Here is a 19,329-nt window from a genome sequence, read left to right as displayed (position 1 = left end):
AAGACCCATGACCTTCGACAGAGACCCAGCTCTCTGACACTGGGTCTGACATTGCAACCCGATAACCTCACTGAATCTTTGTTATTTTCTTTGAAGGTTTCATTGTGTTTTCTGTAAACATAGATGGTGTGCTTCACCAAAAAGCTCTAATTTGGTCTCATCTGTCCACAGGACATTCTCCCAGAAGGATTTTGGCATGTTCAGGTGTGTTTTGGCAAATAGCAGTCAGGCTTTCTTATGTCTCTCTCGGCAGTGTGGTCCTCCTGGGTCTCTTACCATATCCTCCTTTCATTGAGTTGGCGATGTATGGTGCGAGTTGTGTCTGAAGGTCAGCTTGAATCTGTGTGGCAATTGATCAAGGTGCTTTCTCCATCATAAGAACAATCCTTCGCTGCAAATTTCCATCAAGCTTTCTCTTGCGGCCACGTTCAGGGAGGTTGGCTACTGTGGCATGGGCCTTGAACTTCTTGATAACCTTACATACGGTGGAAACAGGAACATCAAGTTCCCTGGAGACGGACTTGTAACCTTGAGATTGTCCATGCTTGGCTACAATCTTGTGTCTGACCTCCTCAGATAATTCTCTGGTTTTCTTTCTTTTCTCCATCCTCATTGTGACACAAAACAGGAGAATGAGTCCTTTCCTTTATTAAAACTGGTTGAATGAGGGATTTTTACATTGCAGGCACCTGCAACTCACCACAGGTAAGTTCAATTCCAAAGCAAAGGAGAATCACCTGCTTGGAATCTAATTGTCCGGATCATTTTAGGATTTCTTTGTGGAATAAACTAACATTTAGTAAATTATTCCGATTTTTTTTCAACTGCAAACCAAATACATAAATATGCTGATACCAAAATATGTTTTAATTTCAAAAGTTTTCTGGGAAAAAAATTGCATTATTTCATAAAAGTGCAAGGGTGCAAATATTTTTGGCTACGACAGTAAATGCAAAATATTTGGTCATGTATCAAGTGTATGCAGACGGGAAGAATATTCTGTGCCAGTTGAGAATATATACTGCAACATTGGTGGCAAACATATGCCTGATTTCCCGGATTGCCCTGTTAGGGTGAAGGAGACAGGTGGCAAGAGTAAGGGCTTTCCAGCGTGTCTCCTATCTGGAGGCGGTGAGAAGATTTGAAGGAGCGTGAGAAGACAGTGATAACTGAGCCTACACAAGTGAACGTTTCTCGGCTACCAAGGAATCCTGATATATTATTGTGAAATATATTACATGTGGACTTTAGTATATTTTTGCATTGCTGATAAACTACACAGCACAAACGAAGATGAAATCTGAGAAATTTAAGTCATTGTGAGTGCAGCAGAACACATTGGAACTCAATGTGTTAACATCCGATACATTGCAAGAAATCCTGACAAATGATGTTCCGCCCTCACATGTGCCTGTGTAGGGATGTGACTGAAGGAAGTGACCATTTTGTATGTAATTTTATGTGTCTATTTTTGTATTTTGTATGATTTCGTTGTCGTTTTTCCCCTTCCTACATTTGATATATTTCTATAGTTTACCACCCCTACAGTAGGTGGCGGCATGCACCTATAGGATTGTTTGCGGACCGCCATAATACTGCGGAAAGAAGACATCCTGTTGCAGATGAGCCCAGACAGCCATGAGTAGCAGTGCGTTTGCTTTGATCTGTATACGGTGTAGTCTTTTTCTCCGCATCCTCAGTCCTGTTGAAGTTTGTGAGCACAGCCCTGCAACTGCAAGCAATCATTCATCAGCGCAGCTAAGGTTAGCGCATACATTCGTGTGTGAATTTCAGATAAAAGTATGTTGCTGGTAAGACAAAGACAGAATGACCTGGTACAACAGCAACATTAGCTAATTAATTTATCCACTGGATCAATTGTACTGTTGTATAAACTGACGCCCAGGCAAATAGCTTATTTGTTTTGTCAGTGTATGTTTTACCACAGGCACTCTTGGGTTTGACTGCCACTGAAATGAATGTGAAGTGTGGAGGGATTAAAATATCACAAAGTTAAGTGATAGACTGGACTGCTCACAGAAAGTTTTAATGTCGTGGCAGACGCAGTGTTCATTCAAGGTTTCTTGCCAATTTAAAGTTTTTCAATTGTATCAACAATCGCAACCTCGAACAAGGCGTTTACATTTTCAGAGAAAAGACCGCAATGGACGGGTGGAAGAGTCACGTGCGCGCTAGACTGTTCCAGAGAGATTGTACACAAAAGGACCCCTTCAGTGGTATCTTTAACACCTGTAAGTTGTCGGAGATATCTGTGTATTGATGACATTTGAATCATTAGTTCTTTGACAACATATTGTGATTGTCTCTTTTCAGTGTCCGAGCTAGCGGAACAGCTTGATTTACGGGATACACTTTGGGATGAGGTACAGAGACCCAGGTAGGACAAAGGTAACACCTAGGGAAAATGCTGAGTTTTGCAAATGTGTTGCAAATAATGATTTGAAGACTATTCTCTAATGATGTGTCAATATTTTCCACAGTTCTGAAGGAGATGTTGGGCTGACGGTTGACCACAGAGAACTATACCTCCAGCTCAGAGAGAGTGAACATATAACAGAAAAGGTGACTTAAAATGATCTTACTGGATCCAGTCACAATTTTCAAGATTTTTGTGCACTTTTTCACAGGTTGTGGAAAGGGAGGTGTGTATGTGTGATACTGCTACATTAAGGTTCTACGTCATCCTATCAGTTGGATTCTCTGTCTTCTGGCAACCCCAGCCCTCACATAGATTACTCACATAATAGCCTTGTACACAGGTGAGTGATTGTTTATCATATGTTTGACCTGCTCTTACTAGTCCAATCTTCTTCTCCTCTTATTCCTCCCCAGCTCTCTCAGACAGTCTCTGACCTGACCACCGTCATGTACCTGAAAGATGCTGAACTTCAATACTGCCACTCACAGTAAGTGATCAACCAATGAGATCTGTTTATACATTCATGTTATGGTACAGTAGTCTATATGGTTTAATAATGCATCCATGAAATGTTCTACAAAGATGATGCATGAAACTGAGGCATCATAAGTTGTGAGGTTGTCTAATGTCTTGTCTGATATAAGCTTACATAGACTCCTGTCACCATCTTCTATTAGAGTCTCCCGCTATCGGAAGGAAGCTGTCACTCAAGCCAGGGAGGCCAACCTTCTGCAAGCCAGCCTATCAGAATTTGAGTTTGCATCGGCGAGCCAATCAGAGGAGTTGGCAGCTCTGCGGTTGGAGCAGCGGGAGCTGAAGGAGGGGCTTGCAGCGGCCTGGAGAGAGAAAGAAGAGCTTCTGGAGCGATGGATGGATGAGAAGAAGGAGGAGGCAGAGAGGGTGAACAGGCACAATGACACACAGGAAAGGTGATAGACCAAGGGTTCTGGACTTAGTTTGAATATTTTATTTTGAAAATGTATTTTCCCATCTAAATTAAACCCCTATCCCCTTCCCCTAGGGGTAAACTAATATGTATAAAGGGTTGGGGCTAAGAGAAAAGTGGTGGTGTTCAGTACTGGACTTAGACATAGGTACAGTATTTGAATGCTTTTTCTCACCAGGTGGCATCGTTTCACCCGGCGACTCAACAAGCATCACCGTAGAGAGATGCTGCGACCATGTGAGCAGACCAACTCCTGGACGACTGGTAGGCCTACAACTGAACCAGCAACCACCATACAGAGTAAGACTTCCAATAGCCTCAAATGATCCTCATTGGGTGGTAGCTATTGTAGATCTTTATGCATACTCTAATCACAGTGATATACAGTGCCTTCTGAAAGTATTCAGACCCCTTGACTTTTAAATGTTTTTGTTATGTTGGCCTTATTTTACAATTGATTTAAATAGCTTTTTTCAATCTCCACACAATACCCCATAATGACAAAGCAAAAACAAGTTTTTATGCATTTTTGCTAATTTATAATAATAAAAAACCCTGAAATCTCACATTTTATTTAAGTATTCAGACCCTTTACTCAGTACTTTGTTGAAGCAGCTTCTACAGCCTCGAGTCTTCTTCAGTATGACGCTACAGGCTTGGCACACCTGTATTTAGGGAGTTTCTCCCATTCTTCTCTACAGATCCTCTCAAGATTTGTCAGGTTGGATGGGGAGCGTTGCTGCACAGTTATTTTCAGGTCTCTCCAGAAATGGTAGATCGGGTTCAAGTCCAGGCTCTGGTTGGGCCACTCAAGGACATTCAGAGACTTGTCCCGAAGCCACTCCTGCGTTGTCTTGGCTGTGTGCTTAGGGTCGTTGTCCTGTTGGAAGGTGAACCTTCATCCCAGTCTGAGAACCTGCTCCAGAGTGCTCAGGACTTCATCAAGGATCTCTACTTTGCTTTGTTAATCTTTGCCTTGATCCTGACTAGTCTCCAATTCCTGCTGCTGAAAAACATCCCCACAGAATGATGCTGCCACCACAATGCTTCACTGTAGGGATGGTGCTAGGTTTCCTCTGGACGTGATGCTTGGCATTCAGGCCAAATATTTAAATCTTGGTTTCATCAGACCAGAGAATCTTGTTTCTCATGGTCTCAGTCTTTAGGTGCCTTTTGGCAGACTCCAAGCGGGCCGTCATGTGCCTTTTACTGAGGAGTGGCTTCCGTCTGGCCACTCACCATAAAGGCCTGATTGGTGGAGTGCTGCGGAGATGGTTGTCCTTCTGGAAGGTTCTCCCATCTCTACAGAGGAACTCTAAATCTCTGTCAGTGACCATTGGGTTCTTGGTCACCTCTCTGACCAAGGCCCTTCTCCCCCGATTGCTCAGTTTGGCCGGGCGGCCAGCTCTAGGAAGAGTATTGGTAGTTCCAAACTTATTCAATTTAAGAATGATGGTGGCCACTGTGTTCTTGGGGACCTTCAATGCTGAGGACATATTTTGGTACCCTTTCCCAGATCTGTGCTTCGACAAAATCATGTCCCTGAGCTCTACGGACAATTCCTTCGACCTCATGGCTTTGTTTTTGCTGTGACATTCACTGTCAACTGTGGGACCTTTTACAGGCAGTTGTGTGCCTTTCCAAATCATGGCCAATCAATTGAATTTACCACAGGTGGACTCCAAACAAGTTGTAGAACCATCAAGGATGATCAATAGAAACAGGGTGCACCTGAGCTCAATTTGAGTTTCATAGCAAAGGGTCTGAATAGTTATGTAAATAAGTTATTTTCAACAAAAAAAATATACATTTGGTAAAATTTCTAAACCTGTTTTTGCTTTCTTTATGGACGGCAAGTACCTAGTGCTTAGAGCGTTGTGCCAGTAACTGAAAGGTTGCTAGATTGAATCCCAGAGCTGACAATGTATAAATCTGTCATTCTGCCCCTGAGCAAGGCAGTTAACCCACTGTTCCTAGGCCGTCATTGTAAAATAAGAATTTGTTCTTAACTGACTTGCCTAATTAAACAGAGGGTACATTTTTAAAAAATGGGTTATTGTGTGTAGATTGCTGAGATTTATTTAATCCATTTTAGAAGAAGGCTAAAACGGAACATTTTGTTTAAGTCAGGGGTTCTGAATACTTTCCCGAAGGCATTGTATGTTGTGACGTGTGTTTAACTGTCCCACTGTCCATTCTCCTGAAACACACAGCAGTGGCAGGCACACTCTTGTGTCCCAACTAATGTCAATGTCTGCTTTGATCAGAGGAGGGTGGTGCACACTGCCCAGGATGGACCTTTTATCCCAAAAGCCTCCTGTACTGAAACACTCCTTCCTATAAGACACACCGAAAAAACTATAACTTGAATGTGACTTTTTTGTGTGTGTGTATATATATTGAAGGATATTTGAATGTGGGCTTTTAATCAATACTGTTGTGAATTTCAGATACGGTATATATAGGCTTGTAAATTAGTACCCAAGACCTAACTCAATGTTTTCAAATACCATGAGAATAAAGTAACTGTTCAGTCATATTTTTCACTAAAACACCTCTGTCCTGTGACTGCAATGCTTCCTGCTTTTGTGTGTGACTGTCTTTTTCAAAAGTCGGTACGTGTCAGTGGCACTAAGACCCAAATGGTGAATCATGTGATCTTGATTAAAACATTGACTGCCTACTGTGCAAATCAAATTGAACTCTAACATTGTTGATAAAGAAATTGCACTTTGAGCTTCTGACAAGGAAGTCCATGACCATTTTTGGATAATGTATCTTGTCAATTGCTCGAATAACTTTTTCTGTCTGTGGATGTGAGACTTAGTAGAAAGTACAAACGATCTACGACAATTTAGGTGAATTCATTTTGCCTTTAATAAAAAAATTAAAATTCTGAAAAACAAATGGCAAACAATTTTTTCCTTAAATGATTGAGAATAATCATGGTAATGACACAGTAGTAATAATATTCATTGTTTCCTGTCATGTTCCACCAAAATCATATCAGTATCCTTCCTGTAGACATTATGGCACTCAGCTCAGTGGCAACACTTCTAAATATTCACACTTAGCAGAGCTGTGAACAGGTACCCCATAGAAGCAAAACAACAGTTCATAGCACTGCTGAAAAATATGCTCCATTGGTACTGCTGTTGCACTGCCAAGGTGATGCTGAATCTCAAACTGACCCATAGCTAGCCCTGTCACTAGGCACTTCTCGGATCGGCTAGGTATGGCTATTATGGTAATTGCTTCACCCTGCCTTCTGATTGGTTAGTTTGAATTTTCCTACATTACATACACCTATCCAGTCCTTTCAGTGCCAATGGAGGGGTTGATGATTTGGAATTTAGCACAGGAGAGAAATTATTCATGCTCTTAGACCATGTGCAAGTGTCTGAGCGAAATGGGGAAGTGAACGTCATGCTGCTGCATTGAGGCGGACTATAAGGAGTATCCCTAGGCCCTTCAAACTCAACTATGGACCTCGAAGCCAGTGCCACTGCTTGTTTTCATTGTTCCCTTTTAATCAGGGACTGATTTAGATCTGGTACACCAGGCAGGTGCAATTAATTATCAGGTAGATCAGAAAACCAGCAGGCTACAGACCTCGTAGGGTAAGAGTTGAATACGCGTGCCCTAGGCTTTACAGTGAGGGTCCAGATTGTGCACATTTACTTAAGTGGTAGTGTATAGTCTGTCCTCATATTGCAGAAGAGGGTGAATCAAACTTCCTCTAAAACATGTTTTTTTACAGAATGGATGACATGGTAGAATTTCAGAGGAATGAAAAGATGGGGCAGATGAAAGGTGTCAGTCTGTTTTCCCTTCTCTCCCCTCTTAAGCAGGTACTCAACTTTGTTTTATATCAATACTTGACCAAGGTGATCAATATTTGTAGAAATACTTATTTAAATCATTATTGGTGGAAAAATGATATAAAGCCCGCTTCCTTTTTAATGGCACTATTTCTTCCTCGGTGTGAACAGCCATGACATTTCAATCAGTCAGCATCGCCATGGCACAACATTAAGTCCATTTACATGGTGCTGTGTTTCCCACCCCCCAAATGAACACTGAGTGACATCTTTTCAGCAGACCACGAGGCCACCACATCTCTCCGTCCACATGCCTTCATTCCACTGTGTGTGTGTGTGTATTATATATATACATACATACATACACACACACACGTGAGCTCTAGCAGTCGTCGTCCTTGTCGTCAGCCATTCCTTTGAGCCGCAGGCGAGCAAAGTCCTCGAACACAAAGTCGTCGTCTTGGGAGAAACTGCAGGACGAGAAGCAACAAGGAAACATGGAGTGTTTTAGATCTGACGGAATAGTCTTAGGGTCTCTGATCATAGTAAAGCAGCAGTGCTTACAATGGCCAGACAGACCAGAAGAATACTCACTTTGTTTCAAATTCTATCAGGTTGGTGTCGATGGGAGGGTCCGAATCCGGCACAGCTGTTAGAACACACAGATAATGAAATGTCAGCGTGACGTCACCATGGGAACAGCTTAGTGTCTCCATGGCAACTTACAGGCAGGAAATACCAGAGTGAGATGATGTATTTGAGGGGCTTGTATGTGAGGGACTGTTGTCCAGGGCTGAACTAAACTACTGACAAATATTTCACAAGACTGTGTCCATTTTCAAACCCTTTTCAGACACTGCATAGGCCTAGTAGAAGTTTCCACTACACAATTCACTGCTTCCCAATCAGTCTAAAAAAGCAAGCTTCGAAAGTACTCATCTTCCGCTCTTAATTTGAACTGATCTAAATGTTTGGCTATGTGAATGTAATATGGAAGAATATGGCAGAAGCTTGTCAGAGAGGATTTGTTCAACTCTCAATTCAGTGCAAATGAAGGGAAGGAGAAGAGAGGAACTGAGATGCATCCAAAGTACTAAGATAAAGCCTTGATAGTGGGCTTCTGGAGAGGTGGTAGAAGTCTGTAGGTACCTGACTGTGGGCGGGATATGGGCAGTTCTGTGGGTTTAGGGTGCATTAAGACGAAGGGCAGCTCCACCGACACATCTCTGGAAACGCACAGAATATAAACAAGATCCATTGATTACATAGGATCAATAATAAGCATGTCAATCAATAACAATTTGATTGTTATTCTATGGAAACATCCATATGTACAGTACCAGTCAAAAGTTTGGACACATACTCATTCAAGAGCTTTTCAATATTTTTACTGTTTTCTACATTGTAGAATAATAGTGAAGACAATCGAAACTATTAAATTACCCATATGGAATCTTGTAGTAACCAAAACAAGTTAAATCAAAATATATTTGATATGAGATTCTTCAAAGTAGCCACCCTTTTCCTTTGACAGCTTTGCACACTTGGCATTCTCTCAACCAGCTTCACCTGGAATGCTTTTCCAACAGTCTTGAAGGAGAACCCACATATGCTGAGCAATTGTTGGCTGCTTTTCCTTCTTTCTGCAGTCCGACTCATCCCAAACCATCTCAATTGGGTTGAGTTCGGGTGATTGTGGAGACCAGGTCATCTGATGCAGCACTCCATCACTCTCCTAGACCTTCCACAGCCTGGAGGTGTGTTGGGTCATTGTCCTGTTGAAAAACAAATGATAGTCACACTAAGCGCAAAACAGATGGGATGGCGTATTGCTGCAGAATGCTGTGGTAGCCTTGCTGGTTAAGTGTGCCTTGAATTCTAAATAAATCACTGACAGTGTCACCAGCAAAGCACCTCCATGCTTCACTGTGGGAACCACACATGGAACCAAAAATCTCACATTTGGACTCATCAGACCAAAGAACAGATTTCCACCAGTCTAATGTCCATTGCTCATGTTTCTTGGCCCAAGCACGTCTCTTCTTCTTATTGGTGTCCTTTAGTGGTTTCTTTGCAGCAATTCGACCATGAAAGCCTGATTCAAGCAGTCTCCTCTGAATTGATGTTGAGACGTCTGTTACTTGAACTCTGAAGCATTTATTTGGGCTGCAATTTCTGAGGCTGGTAACTAATGAACTTATCCTTTCTTTCCTGTGGCGGTCCTCATGAGAGCCAGTATCATCATAGCGCTTGATGGTTATTGTTTTGCACTTGAAGAAACGTTCAAAGTTCTTAATTTTCCGGAATGACTGACCTTCATGTCTTAAAATAATGATGGACTGTTGTTTCTCTTTGCTTATTTGAGCTGTTCTTGCCATAAAATGGACTTGGTCTTTTACCAAATAGGGATATCTTCTGTATACCACCCCTACCTTGTCACAACCCAACTGATTGGCTCAAATGCATTAAGAAGGAAAGAAATTCCACAAATTAACAAGGCACACCTGTTAATTGAAATGCATTTCAGGTGACCTCATGTACCTCATGAAGCTCATTGAGAGAATGTGAAGAGTGTGCAAAGCTGTCATCAACGCAAAGTGTGGCTACTTTGAAGAATCTCATATATATAGATTTGTTTAACACTTTTTTTGGTTACTACATGATTCCATATGTGTTATTTCATAGTTTTGATGTCTTCACTATTATTCTACAATGTAGAAAATTGTAAAAATAAAGAAAAACCCTGGAATGGGTAGGTGTCCAAACTTTTGACTGGTACTGTACATATGATGATATACTATTGCACCATGAATAATCCAATATCTGACAGGAAACAACCCATAGGAAATAGTGATCCGTGACATGTTTGATCAGTGAAGGGGGAAATAAAGCACATCAACCCTCCTTTGCTGTCAATTGTTTTTCTCACCCAATTGGAACTCTTCCGTGCTGGGTTGCACTTTATTTTACATAAGTTATTTTTTTAGTAATAACCAATGAATTGCCGTAAATCAAAGCCTAAACACCAAGACGTGCAGTGTTATTATATTCAAGCCTCATTACCCTCAACACTGCATTGATAACTCAGCATGGAATTATGAGTGTGGCTTTGCGCAACAGCCTTATGAAACCTCACACCATCCTTAGGGTTAGGACTCTGACTCAGAAAGGTAGAAGACTGGGACGGCTGCAGTTATAAAGGATCTTAGCAGCTGCAGGTGAGATTTGACACACACAATAGCTGGTATGTAAAATCATCACACTCACACACACTTAAGAGGCACAGATGGCGATAGGGCATAAGATCACCCCACACACACACAGATGGCGGTGGGGAGTAAGATCACCAAACACACACACACAGATAGCGATAGGGCGTAAGATCACCACACACACACACACGGCGGTGGGGCGTAAGATCACTGCACACACATAGATGGCGGTGGGGCGTAAGATCACTACACACATAGATGGCGATAGGGCGTAAGATCACCACACACACAGATGGCGATAGGGCGTAAGATCACCACACACATAGATGGCGATAGGGCGTAAGATCACCAAACACACACACACACAGATGGCGATGGGTGTAAGATCACCACACACACACAGATGGCGGTGGGGCGTAAGATCACCACACACACAGATGGCTATAGGGCGTAAGATCACCACACACACAGATGGCTATAGGGCGTAAGATCACCACACACACAGATGGCTATAGGGCGTAAGATCACCACACACACAGATGGCTATAGGGCGTAAGATCACCACACACACAGATGGCTATAGGGTGTAAGATCACCACATACACGCAGGTGGCGGCTGGGATATCATATTACCTTTCTAACACGCCACTCAGCAGCCTGACACGACCCAACGCAGGAGCAGACGCACGGATGGAGAGAGAGATGCACAGACGGGCGGACAAACACAGGAGCGGAGAGACGAGCCACAGGAGGGGAGAGATGAAATGAGGCGAAAACTCAAAACCAAGGCAACCGCAACCGAGAGGGGAGACGACAAAGAATGGCGACTAGTGAGGGTCTGGCAGACGTGATTACAGAGTTTATACACGCGTTGGAGTGGCAGAGTATCAGGAGTGTTCGTGTGTATGAGACAGGAGGGAGAGTAAATGTGTTTTTGAGTATGTGCTTGTCTGTGTTTGTAGAATACAGCATGTCTTTGGTCAGTAAAAGTTTGTGAGTGTGGGTGTGTGAGGACCTGCACATAATCCCCCCCATACACCATGCATATTAATATTGACCACTGACTCCTGTAGAACTCACCCTCCACGAGATATTACCAGTTTGACTTTGACCCTGTAGGACACCAGGATTCCAAGAACCTCCTTGTTAGTCACATCCTTAACACTGAAACACACACACACACGAGCAAAAGAAAGATGAAAAAGGTTCTCAGTAAGGAATGGGTTCTTGCATCTTCTAGGGTGCTGTGCTCAAACATAAATCACAATGCATTTACGAGCTCAACCTCTACCCTAGCATGTGTATGTAAACTTGTAGGGTGGCCAAGTTAGAGTGTGTGGTGTGTGATATCTCGCAATAGTGAGGGCTAGTGAGTGTTCTTGTTATCTAACACGGTCCTGGATGCCAGACTACAGCGTTTGTGTGAGTGTGCGTCGGTCATCGTCAACACAGTGCTGGAGGGCAGATGTGTGTGTACATGCGGGTCAACATACATGGTGCTGGAGGCCAGGTTGGTGTCCTCGTGTTTGAGCTTTCCATCCAGGGCAAGGCCTCTCTTCTCCCGGTTCTTGTCTAGCGTGGGTGTGAGGGTGTACACCTTACAGAACGTAGAGCTAGACGACACCTGGTCACTGAGGAGAGGAACACACACACTTATCAGCACACCTGGGCCATAACTGGAATTTCAATAGATCTGGACAATAAGGTTTGGGAAAACATAAGATCACAAGCTAGACATTATTAAGAGAGATGTCTTGGAAGCCTGAAAAAGGATAAATGGAATCATGTATAAAAGGAAAGGCAAAGGAGAAACAAAGTAACAAGAGATGTAGGCATAATAGTCAGGTAAAATACTCACTCTGCCTCCACCTGAGCCACTGGACACTTGTACTGAGCCGTACTGAACAGACAGATATCAGCATACTGTCGCACTAGAGAGCGAGGGATAGAAAGAGTTAACCACACACACACAAAAACTGAATGGAGAAGAGTGAATAGAGCCTAGAGTCATAAAAAACATGATTGAGGAAACTTTGATTAAAGACGGGTAGACAAGTACCTGAGATTTTGAGTCTTTTGACAGTCTTGGTGGAGTTGTTGGTGACATGAACGTTCACGCTGATGGGTTCTCCATGGTAGTAGAGCTCTTTATCCAGAGAGGCCTCCAGGTGTAGTGAGCGGTCCGACATGAGGAAGCTCCGTGTGGTCTCCACCATGGGCTGAGGCCCAGGCTTCTCTGGGGCATACTGCACCTTACGGATCACCAGCCGCACAGAGTTCCTACACAACACACACACACGTTATTCTGTACAGATCACCACCTTTGCTGACTAACTAAAAACACACAGAGAATAGACATGCATATCACACACTTTCAAGGACCACAGACCCTAAACAGCTCCTGCAGAAGACACACACACACAAAGTAAAATGGTTTTCGTACCGTTTGTGAATCTTCTCCTCTATCGATTTGGCACAGAACGCTCTGATCTCAAAGTCAACCCCACATGCCTAAAGAGGGAAAGGTGGAGGAAAGGAAAAGAGGAGAGACAGAAACATCAATTATAGAATAGGCATTATTAGTGTGATGTGGGTCTGAATTGTTGACTCTACAGGCATGAAAATTCCTACGTTTAGATAGGAGTCATATATTATAATGTGTACGTTTGCATAAAGTGCTGCTGAAGCTTCTGTACCTTCCCTGTGTCCTCTGGTCCTGGCTGTAAGGTGACTGAGCACGGCAGGTTCTGGGGAATCTGAGACAGACACAGTTGCCATATTGTTGGTATTATTTTACAGGCTCAAAGTATATGTGTGTGTGTGTCAGTCAGACCTGGGTTCATACACACGTGTATTTGATCATTTAAATACTTTTTTCTGTGTATTTGAGTATTTTCAAATAATGTGGCTAGAAACAACTACTTCTATTCAAAGTATTTTCAAATACTCTGCTATAAGCGGCCTACAATTTGAAAGTATTTTCAAATACCCATTTCAAATACCTAGATTAAATGCATGGGAGTGCATTTTAAAATACTTTCCAAGTGTATTTCCAAATACATTCCAATATTCAACACTATTTAAATACCCTAAATCATGGATGAGCAACTGGCTGCACGCAGGTCGCAGACCAATTCAAAATAAAATACTTTAAAAATAAATAAATAATAATAATAAAAACATTGATAGTTAGAATAATAGAATACACAATGTGCAATTTTCGAAATTTGGTTGTGCATCATCAGTCACTCATTTTTGGGGGATTTGTAAGTTAGTCTAGCGGCCAGCTATCTAAACTTGTAGTAAGCATGATTGAATTACTGACCAGCGTGAGGCCCATTGATCATCAGTTATCATTTAAAAACTGCAAACATTTGCCTCCACCCTATGGCAAAGTGTATGTGGCCCCCACCCCTATCAACATTGCCCATCCCTGCCCTAAATAGTATTTGAACCCAGGTCTGGTGCGTGTGGGTGTCTTCTTGACTCACAGTGAAGTAGAAGGGGTGTGCCTGCTGGCCCAGTTTCTTCAGTAGTCTCTCCTGCAGGCGGCTGTTGGCTTTGCGTTCCTCTGCGATGGGGGGAAAGGCCTGGAAGGTGGAGATGTACAGATCTTTCCGGAAAGACAGGCCCAGCACGTCCAGGTCCTCACGGCCGTAGCGGAACGCACACGTCAGGGTCACAAACACTGGGGAGGAGGGATTTGAAGAGGGTGATATCAAATGTCAAACCATTGAGGAGACAAAACTGTGTAGAGAACGAGGAAGACGCCATACCTTTCCTGTCTTTCAGATACTCAGGGTCCACTAGGATCACACCATCTGTAAGAAAGGAAAATGTAAAGAGGTGAGGTTTTGCTGAGACAATATTAATTGTTTGAAACACTATTTACAAACACAAGAATTTGGCCGTTTTAGGAGTGATCATCTGATTCCTCGCTCCCCCATTGCCGACCCCTCGTGACCCCGACTAGGGGGCGAGCCCCCAGTTTGGGAACCACTGCTCTAACCAGTAAATTCATTGATCATCCTACACCTACCGACTGGGTCCACCTGGTCAAGGTGATCCACAAAGTCTCTCTTTCCCAGGTATACTGTGACCTGCAGACAGGAGGGAAGTAGAGGTACTTAGACAAATATATCACAATGAATAACAAAGTCAAGCATCAAAGGATACAACTAAAAATGCAATACTCATGTCCTTTACCTTGCAGTTGGGGCTTGACTTCTTAAAGACTCTGGGAAAGGATAAGGAAAATAGAAAGCGAGAAAGAGATTATCAAGCAGGAAGATCTAGTTTATAACAGGGGGTATTCAACTCTTAACCTAAGAGGTCCAGAGCCTGCTGGGTCTGTTCTACCTGATAACTAATTGCACCCACCTGGTGTCCCAGCTCCCTGATTAGAGGGGAACAATGAAACAAAGCAGTGGAACTGGCTTTGAGGTCCAGAGTTGAGTTTGAGGCCCCTATAAAGTACAGGGTGTGATTTTTACACCTCTGGGCCCAGTTTTTCCAAACTCTATATCTGGATCAGAATGATCCGGACTCTAATCCTCTTTTTTGCTATTCAGGATCAGATCGATCTGGCTGTTGAGAAGGTTTTTCATTCTGATCCATATACCACAACATCAAGATAACAGAATCCGGATATGATTTTCAATGCTTTGAACAGTCCTACACCTTGCCATCTACTGGACAGGTTGTGATACTACTTCACGCTGTCATAAGGAAACAGAGATACATGAATAAAGGTATGTTGATTAAAATAGAGCCTGCATAAAAGTACAAGTAAAAGTAAATGCGTGTGACATTTCAATATAACAACTGACCACAAACCTACACTGCGGCCAAATTAACAAAATTAACCTTTGGCTTTCAGATGTTTGAAAGTTTTTACTTTTTACCCCTTATCTCCCCAATTGGTAGTTACAGTCTTGTCCCATCGCTGTAACTGCCTTATGGACTCAGGAGAGGCGAAGGGCGAGAGTCATGCGTCCTCCGAAACACAACCCTGCCAAGCTGACTCTTGACACACTGCTCGCTTAACCCAGAAGCCAGCCACACCAATGTGGTGGAGGAAACACCTTATAACTTGTGACCGAAGTCAGTGTGCATGCGCCCAGCCCGCCACAAGGAGTCACTAGAGCGCGATGGGACAAGGACATCCCAGCCAGCCAAACCCTCTCCTAACCCGGATGACGCTGGGTCTATTGTGCGCCGCCTCATGGGTCTCCCGGTAGCGGCCGGTTCCGACATAGCCTGGGATTGAACCCAGGTCTGTAGTGACTGCGATGCAGTGCCTTAGACCGCTGCGCCACTCAGGAGTCCCAGGCACCATGTTCTAACCATTGGGAATGTGGCGAGGTGTAACACAGTGTGTGTGTGTAAGAGGAAAGAGGATATTAACTGGCGAGCATTGAACAACTATTGTCTCTGTCATAAATGAAAATATCTAGATCGAATATCTTTGCATCGAACCTCCCAGTTACTGCCACTGTCTGATAAGGACAAGTCAACAATTCATTGACAATATGGGAATGAAGGGGGACCACTGACTAGTCTATTTCTGAGCAAGACTAGGGGAGGAAGGTGAATGCTCCACTCTTTCCCACCAGTGATGGAGAACATAAGCACACTAGCAGCATAGGGTACTAAGTTTGACTTATATATTATTTAACCTTAGTGAGTGTGTAGTGGACACAGAGCATGGTGCATTCTCTATATAGACAGCAAGGTTGCCTCCCACAATGTGCTTGATGTTCTGGCTTATAAATCTGTACGATAAAATGTCAGTTTGAAATAGTGGAACTATACTGAACAAAAATATAAATAACATGCAAAAATGTCAGAGATTTTACTGAGTTACAGTTCATATGAGGAAATCAATCAATTGAAATAAATTCATTAGGCCCTAAATCAATGAATTTTACATGACTGGGAATATATATATGCATATGTTGTTCACAGACACCTAAAAAAAATGGCCTCAGGGGTATATCTGTGCATTCAAATTGCCAACGATAAAATGCAATTGTGTTTGTTGTCGGTAGCTTATGCCTGCCCACACCATAACCCCACCATGGGCACTCTGTTCAAAATTTTGACATCAGTGATTAATTTGAGGCATATCCTGCCATATCCTGCCGGAACAGGATCTGGACTGTTTCGTTACAGAACATATTTGGCCGGATACTTCTCGTGGAATTAAAAATAATTGTCACTTTTTGCAATGTAAAAATTTAAATAAAGGCAATCTAAGTTCAATCGAGTTGCCTCTTCGTTAATTCCTCAACCCCGCCTCCCCTCATGCGTTCCGGTACCTCAGAGCTCCCCAGGTCACCCCCATCGTGCGCTCACTTTTTGTTTCCGGCACCTCCCGATTTACAAATGAAGCACTGGTTGACATCAGCAAATCGCTCGCCCACACGACGCCATACACGTGGTCTGCACTGCCAAATTTTCTAAAATGACGTTGGAGGCGGCTTATAGTAGAGAAATGCACATTCAATTATCTGGCAACAGCTATGGTGGACATTCCTGTAGTTAGTATGCCAATTGCACACTCCCTCAAAACTTGAGACATCTGTGAGACAAAACTGCACATTTTAGAGTAGCCTTTTATTGTCCCCAGCACAAGGTACACCTGTTTAATGATCATGCTATTTAATCAACTCCTTGATTTGCCACACCTGTCAAGTGGACGGATTATCTTGGCAAAGGAGAAATGCTCACTAACAGGGATGTTAACAAATTTGGGCACAGAATTTGAAAGAAATAAGTATTTTGTGCATTTGGAAAATTTCAGGGATCTTTTATTTCAGCTCATGAAACATGGGACAAAGACTTTAAATGTTGCGTTTATAGGTTTGTTCAGTGTACTTCACTGCCTTATCCGCTCATTGCCCACATCCCCCGGATACAAATAGTAGCTAGCAAGCTAGGGTCTGGGTTTCTGAGACTACATGGTGCATATCCCCTTAGCACAGGTCCAGGGTGAATGTGTCTTCTCTGCAAACACTCAGTTTGGATCTCCTTGGCCTAGAGCTCTGCCGTCTCTTCATTTACGAGCCAGTGGTATATTTCATACCTCACCACCAGATATCAGCCAAACACGACCCCTCAAACACGCCACAGGCCCACTACCTTTTGCCAGTGCTGCTGACGCTTCAGAGACCACAACACAAAAATCATCTATTAACCTGGACTTTCTCAACCACAGGACCTTGACCCTAAACACAACCTGACCATTTATTTCAAACTATTGTGAATAAAGGGACTCTGCCCACAGCAGAATAACCAAGGAATTTCAACATCAAATCAATTAATGTCAGTAGTGAATCATGCTGCACAACCACCAACTCTATTCCACATTATTTAGTCACTTGCAGAAGACACTGATCCAAAATAACCTAGTGGGGAAGTACAGTTGCTCAGAGTCAGACTGTACATACTGAGGCAGATGCAAGCAGCTGATTACCAAGAGCAAAATACTTTGAAGTGATCAAATGTGTCAGGCAGGCAAGTGTATGAATAGTTGCATGGTAAATTGCCCTGGCCTGATATGGACAGTGCACAGCAGCGGCTTTACAACATCATGCTATATACAGTAACCATCACGTGTATGGCACATGATATCAATAGCTGGACAGAAGTGTGTGCTTGTTTGTTTACATTTCCATGCAGGATATTTATAAAAGTACAATGTGGGCGATTATGCGTAAAACCTACGTCAAATATACGTCACTGATGAGGGACAAATAATCATCAACATTCAACACTTGTGTCAAACAAGAGAAACGACGGCTAATTATACGCTCGTTTACTCAAAACAGCATAGCTATCAATCATATGGTCAGCTCATTTATTCATTTTGAGCTAGCTTGTTTTTGGTGTGAGAGAACTTAACCCACACACCACGCTGGCCATCAAAGCTGACCCCACCCTGCAGCTAGCTGTTAGAACATGTTTGTTAAAACTACAAAGATGATATCGCCATTAGTATGTACAAGGCATTCAAGAGGAAAGCGAAGTCTCCCGCGCGAACAATTCTAGCTAGTTACCGCTGCTAACTAGCTAGGGAACACACGGGTCTACCTGTTTCTGTTTTGTATACTGTAATAAAAACACGATCAACGAAATGTTACGAGTATAGGAGTTTTGTCTTAATAATCTAGCTACTCTCCAATGTTTAATTAAACAGCTAGGTCCTCTTCTTGCCTTAGTAAATACCAATATGATGTTGATGCATGTGGAGAAGGCTGAGTAGTCCAATGTCTCGCTAGTTAGCTCAAATGCTAGTGTAACTAGCTCGCTGTACCCTCGCCTCCACACAAGGCACCAGCAAATACGAGATTGCGGGGGAATTCATCCTTACCTGGTGCCGGCCTTATCCCCCATCTCCTCGACGGGCTTTCGGTAGATGGATGTATTTTTCCTATTTTTTTCACTTAATTTTATGGTGTCTTTTCTTCCACCCTTGCAAGCTTATTTGCTCTCTAGCGCTAGCAATTTCGCTTCCGCAAAAGCAGGAACTCATCCGATCCGTGCAGCAATAAAGATGCGCTTTTGGGGAAGAGTACTGTAGCATTGCGCAATACCTACGCACTATCAGAAGGCGCTACGCCCAAATGGTAGTGCTTTTGGGGATGCAACGTTCAGAGCATTGCAAACAGAATTGCAATGTGTAGAACAGAGCTCCTTTAAAAAAAAATGTTATATTTTTTTTACAGTATAGTGAAACATTTCCTGTTCTACACTATTATATATGAACATTCTGGAAATAAGTTAATTGTAGATGACAACTATTACATCCTACATTCTAAACTTGATGCCCTCAATCTCACACAAATTATCAATGAACCTACCAGGTACAACCCCAAAACCGTAAACACGGGCACCCTCATAGATATC

At 42.8% G+C, this 19,329-nt stretch overlaps 2 protein-coding genes across 4 annotated transcripts; one reads left to right on the top strand and one right to left on the bottom strand.

The window, feature by feature from the left end:
• Positions 1–1,405: 1,405 nt before the first annotated feature.
• Positions 1,406–5,938, top strand: si:ch1073-143l10.2 (uncharacterized protein LOC565165 homolog). 2 transcript variants are annotated; one of them, XM_024431626.2, is made up of 8 exons: positions 1,406–1,763; positions 2,152–2,252; positions 2,335–2,398; positions 2,502–2,583; positions 2,854–2,927; positions 3,118–3,369; positions 3,565–3,686; positions 5,654–5,938. In XM_024431626.2, exons 1-8 carry the CDS (start codon positions 1,639–1,641, stop codon positions 5,710–5,712), a joined length of 879 nt encoding a protein of 292 aa, XP_024287394.1. In that variant the 5' UTR covers positions 1,406–1,638; the 3' UTR covers positions 5,713–5,938. The 2 variants fall into 2 exon arrangements, with proteins under 2 accessions (XP_024287394.1, XP_024287395.1); XM_024431627.2 differs by having other exon boundaries at positions 1,407–1,763; positions 5,600–5,938.
• A 307-nt stretch (positions 5,939–6,245) lies between these two features.
• On the bottom strand, positions 6,246–19,008 carry LOC112257788 (arrestin red cell). Of its 2 annotated transcripts, XM_024431624.2 has the most exons (15): positions 18,794–19,008; positions 14,626–14,656; positions 14,459–14,519; positions 14,196–14,240; positions 13,911–14,107; positions 13,116–13,175; positions 12,863–12,930; positions 12,479–12,699; positions 12,278–12,350; positions 11,913–12,050; positions 11,500–11,583; positions 11,053–11,076; positions 8,357–8,433; positions 7,802–7,856; positions 6,246–7,677 (listed from the first exon to the last, which is right to left on the bottom strand). In XM_024431624.2, the coding sequence occupies exons 1-15, from the start codon at positions 18,814–18,816 to the stop codon at positions 7,590–7,592; spliced, it is 1,245 nt and encodes a 414-aa protein (XP_024287392.1). In that variant the 5' UTR covers positions 18,817–19,008; the 3' UTR covers positions 6,246–7,589. The 2 variants fall into 2 exon arrangements, with proteins under 2 accessions (XP_024287392.1, XP_024287393.1); XM_024431625.2 differs by lacking the exon at positions 11,053–11,076 and having other exon boundaries at positions 18,794–19,007.
• Positions 19,009–19,329: the final 321 nt, after the last annotated feature.

Source organism: Oncorhynchus tshawytscha, linkage group LG09 (assembly GCF_018296145.1).
Source record: "Oncorhynchus tshawytscha isolate Ot180627B linkage group LG09, Otsh_v2.0, whole genome shotgun sequence".
In the NCBI taxonomy this organism is placed as follows: domain Eukaryota; kingdom Metazoa; phylum Chordata; class Actinopteri; order Salmoniformes; family Salmonidae; genus Oncorhynchus; species Oncorhynchus tshawytscha.
Note: the sequence above shows the minus strand (reverse complement) of the source record. Positions and strands in the feature narration are given on the sequence as shown.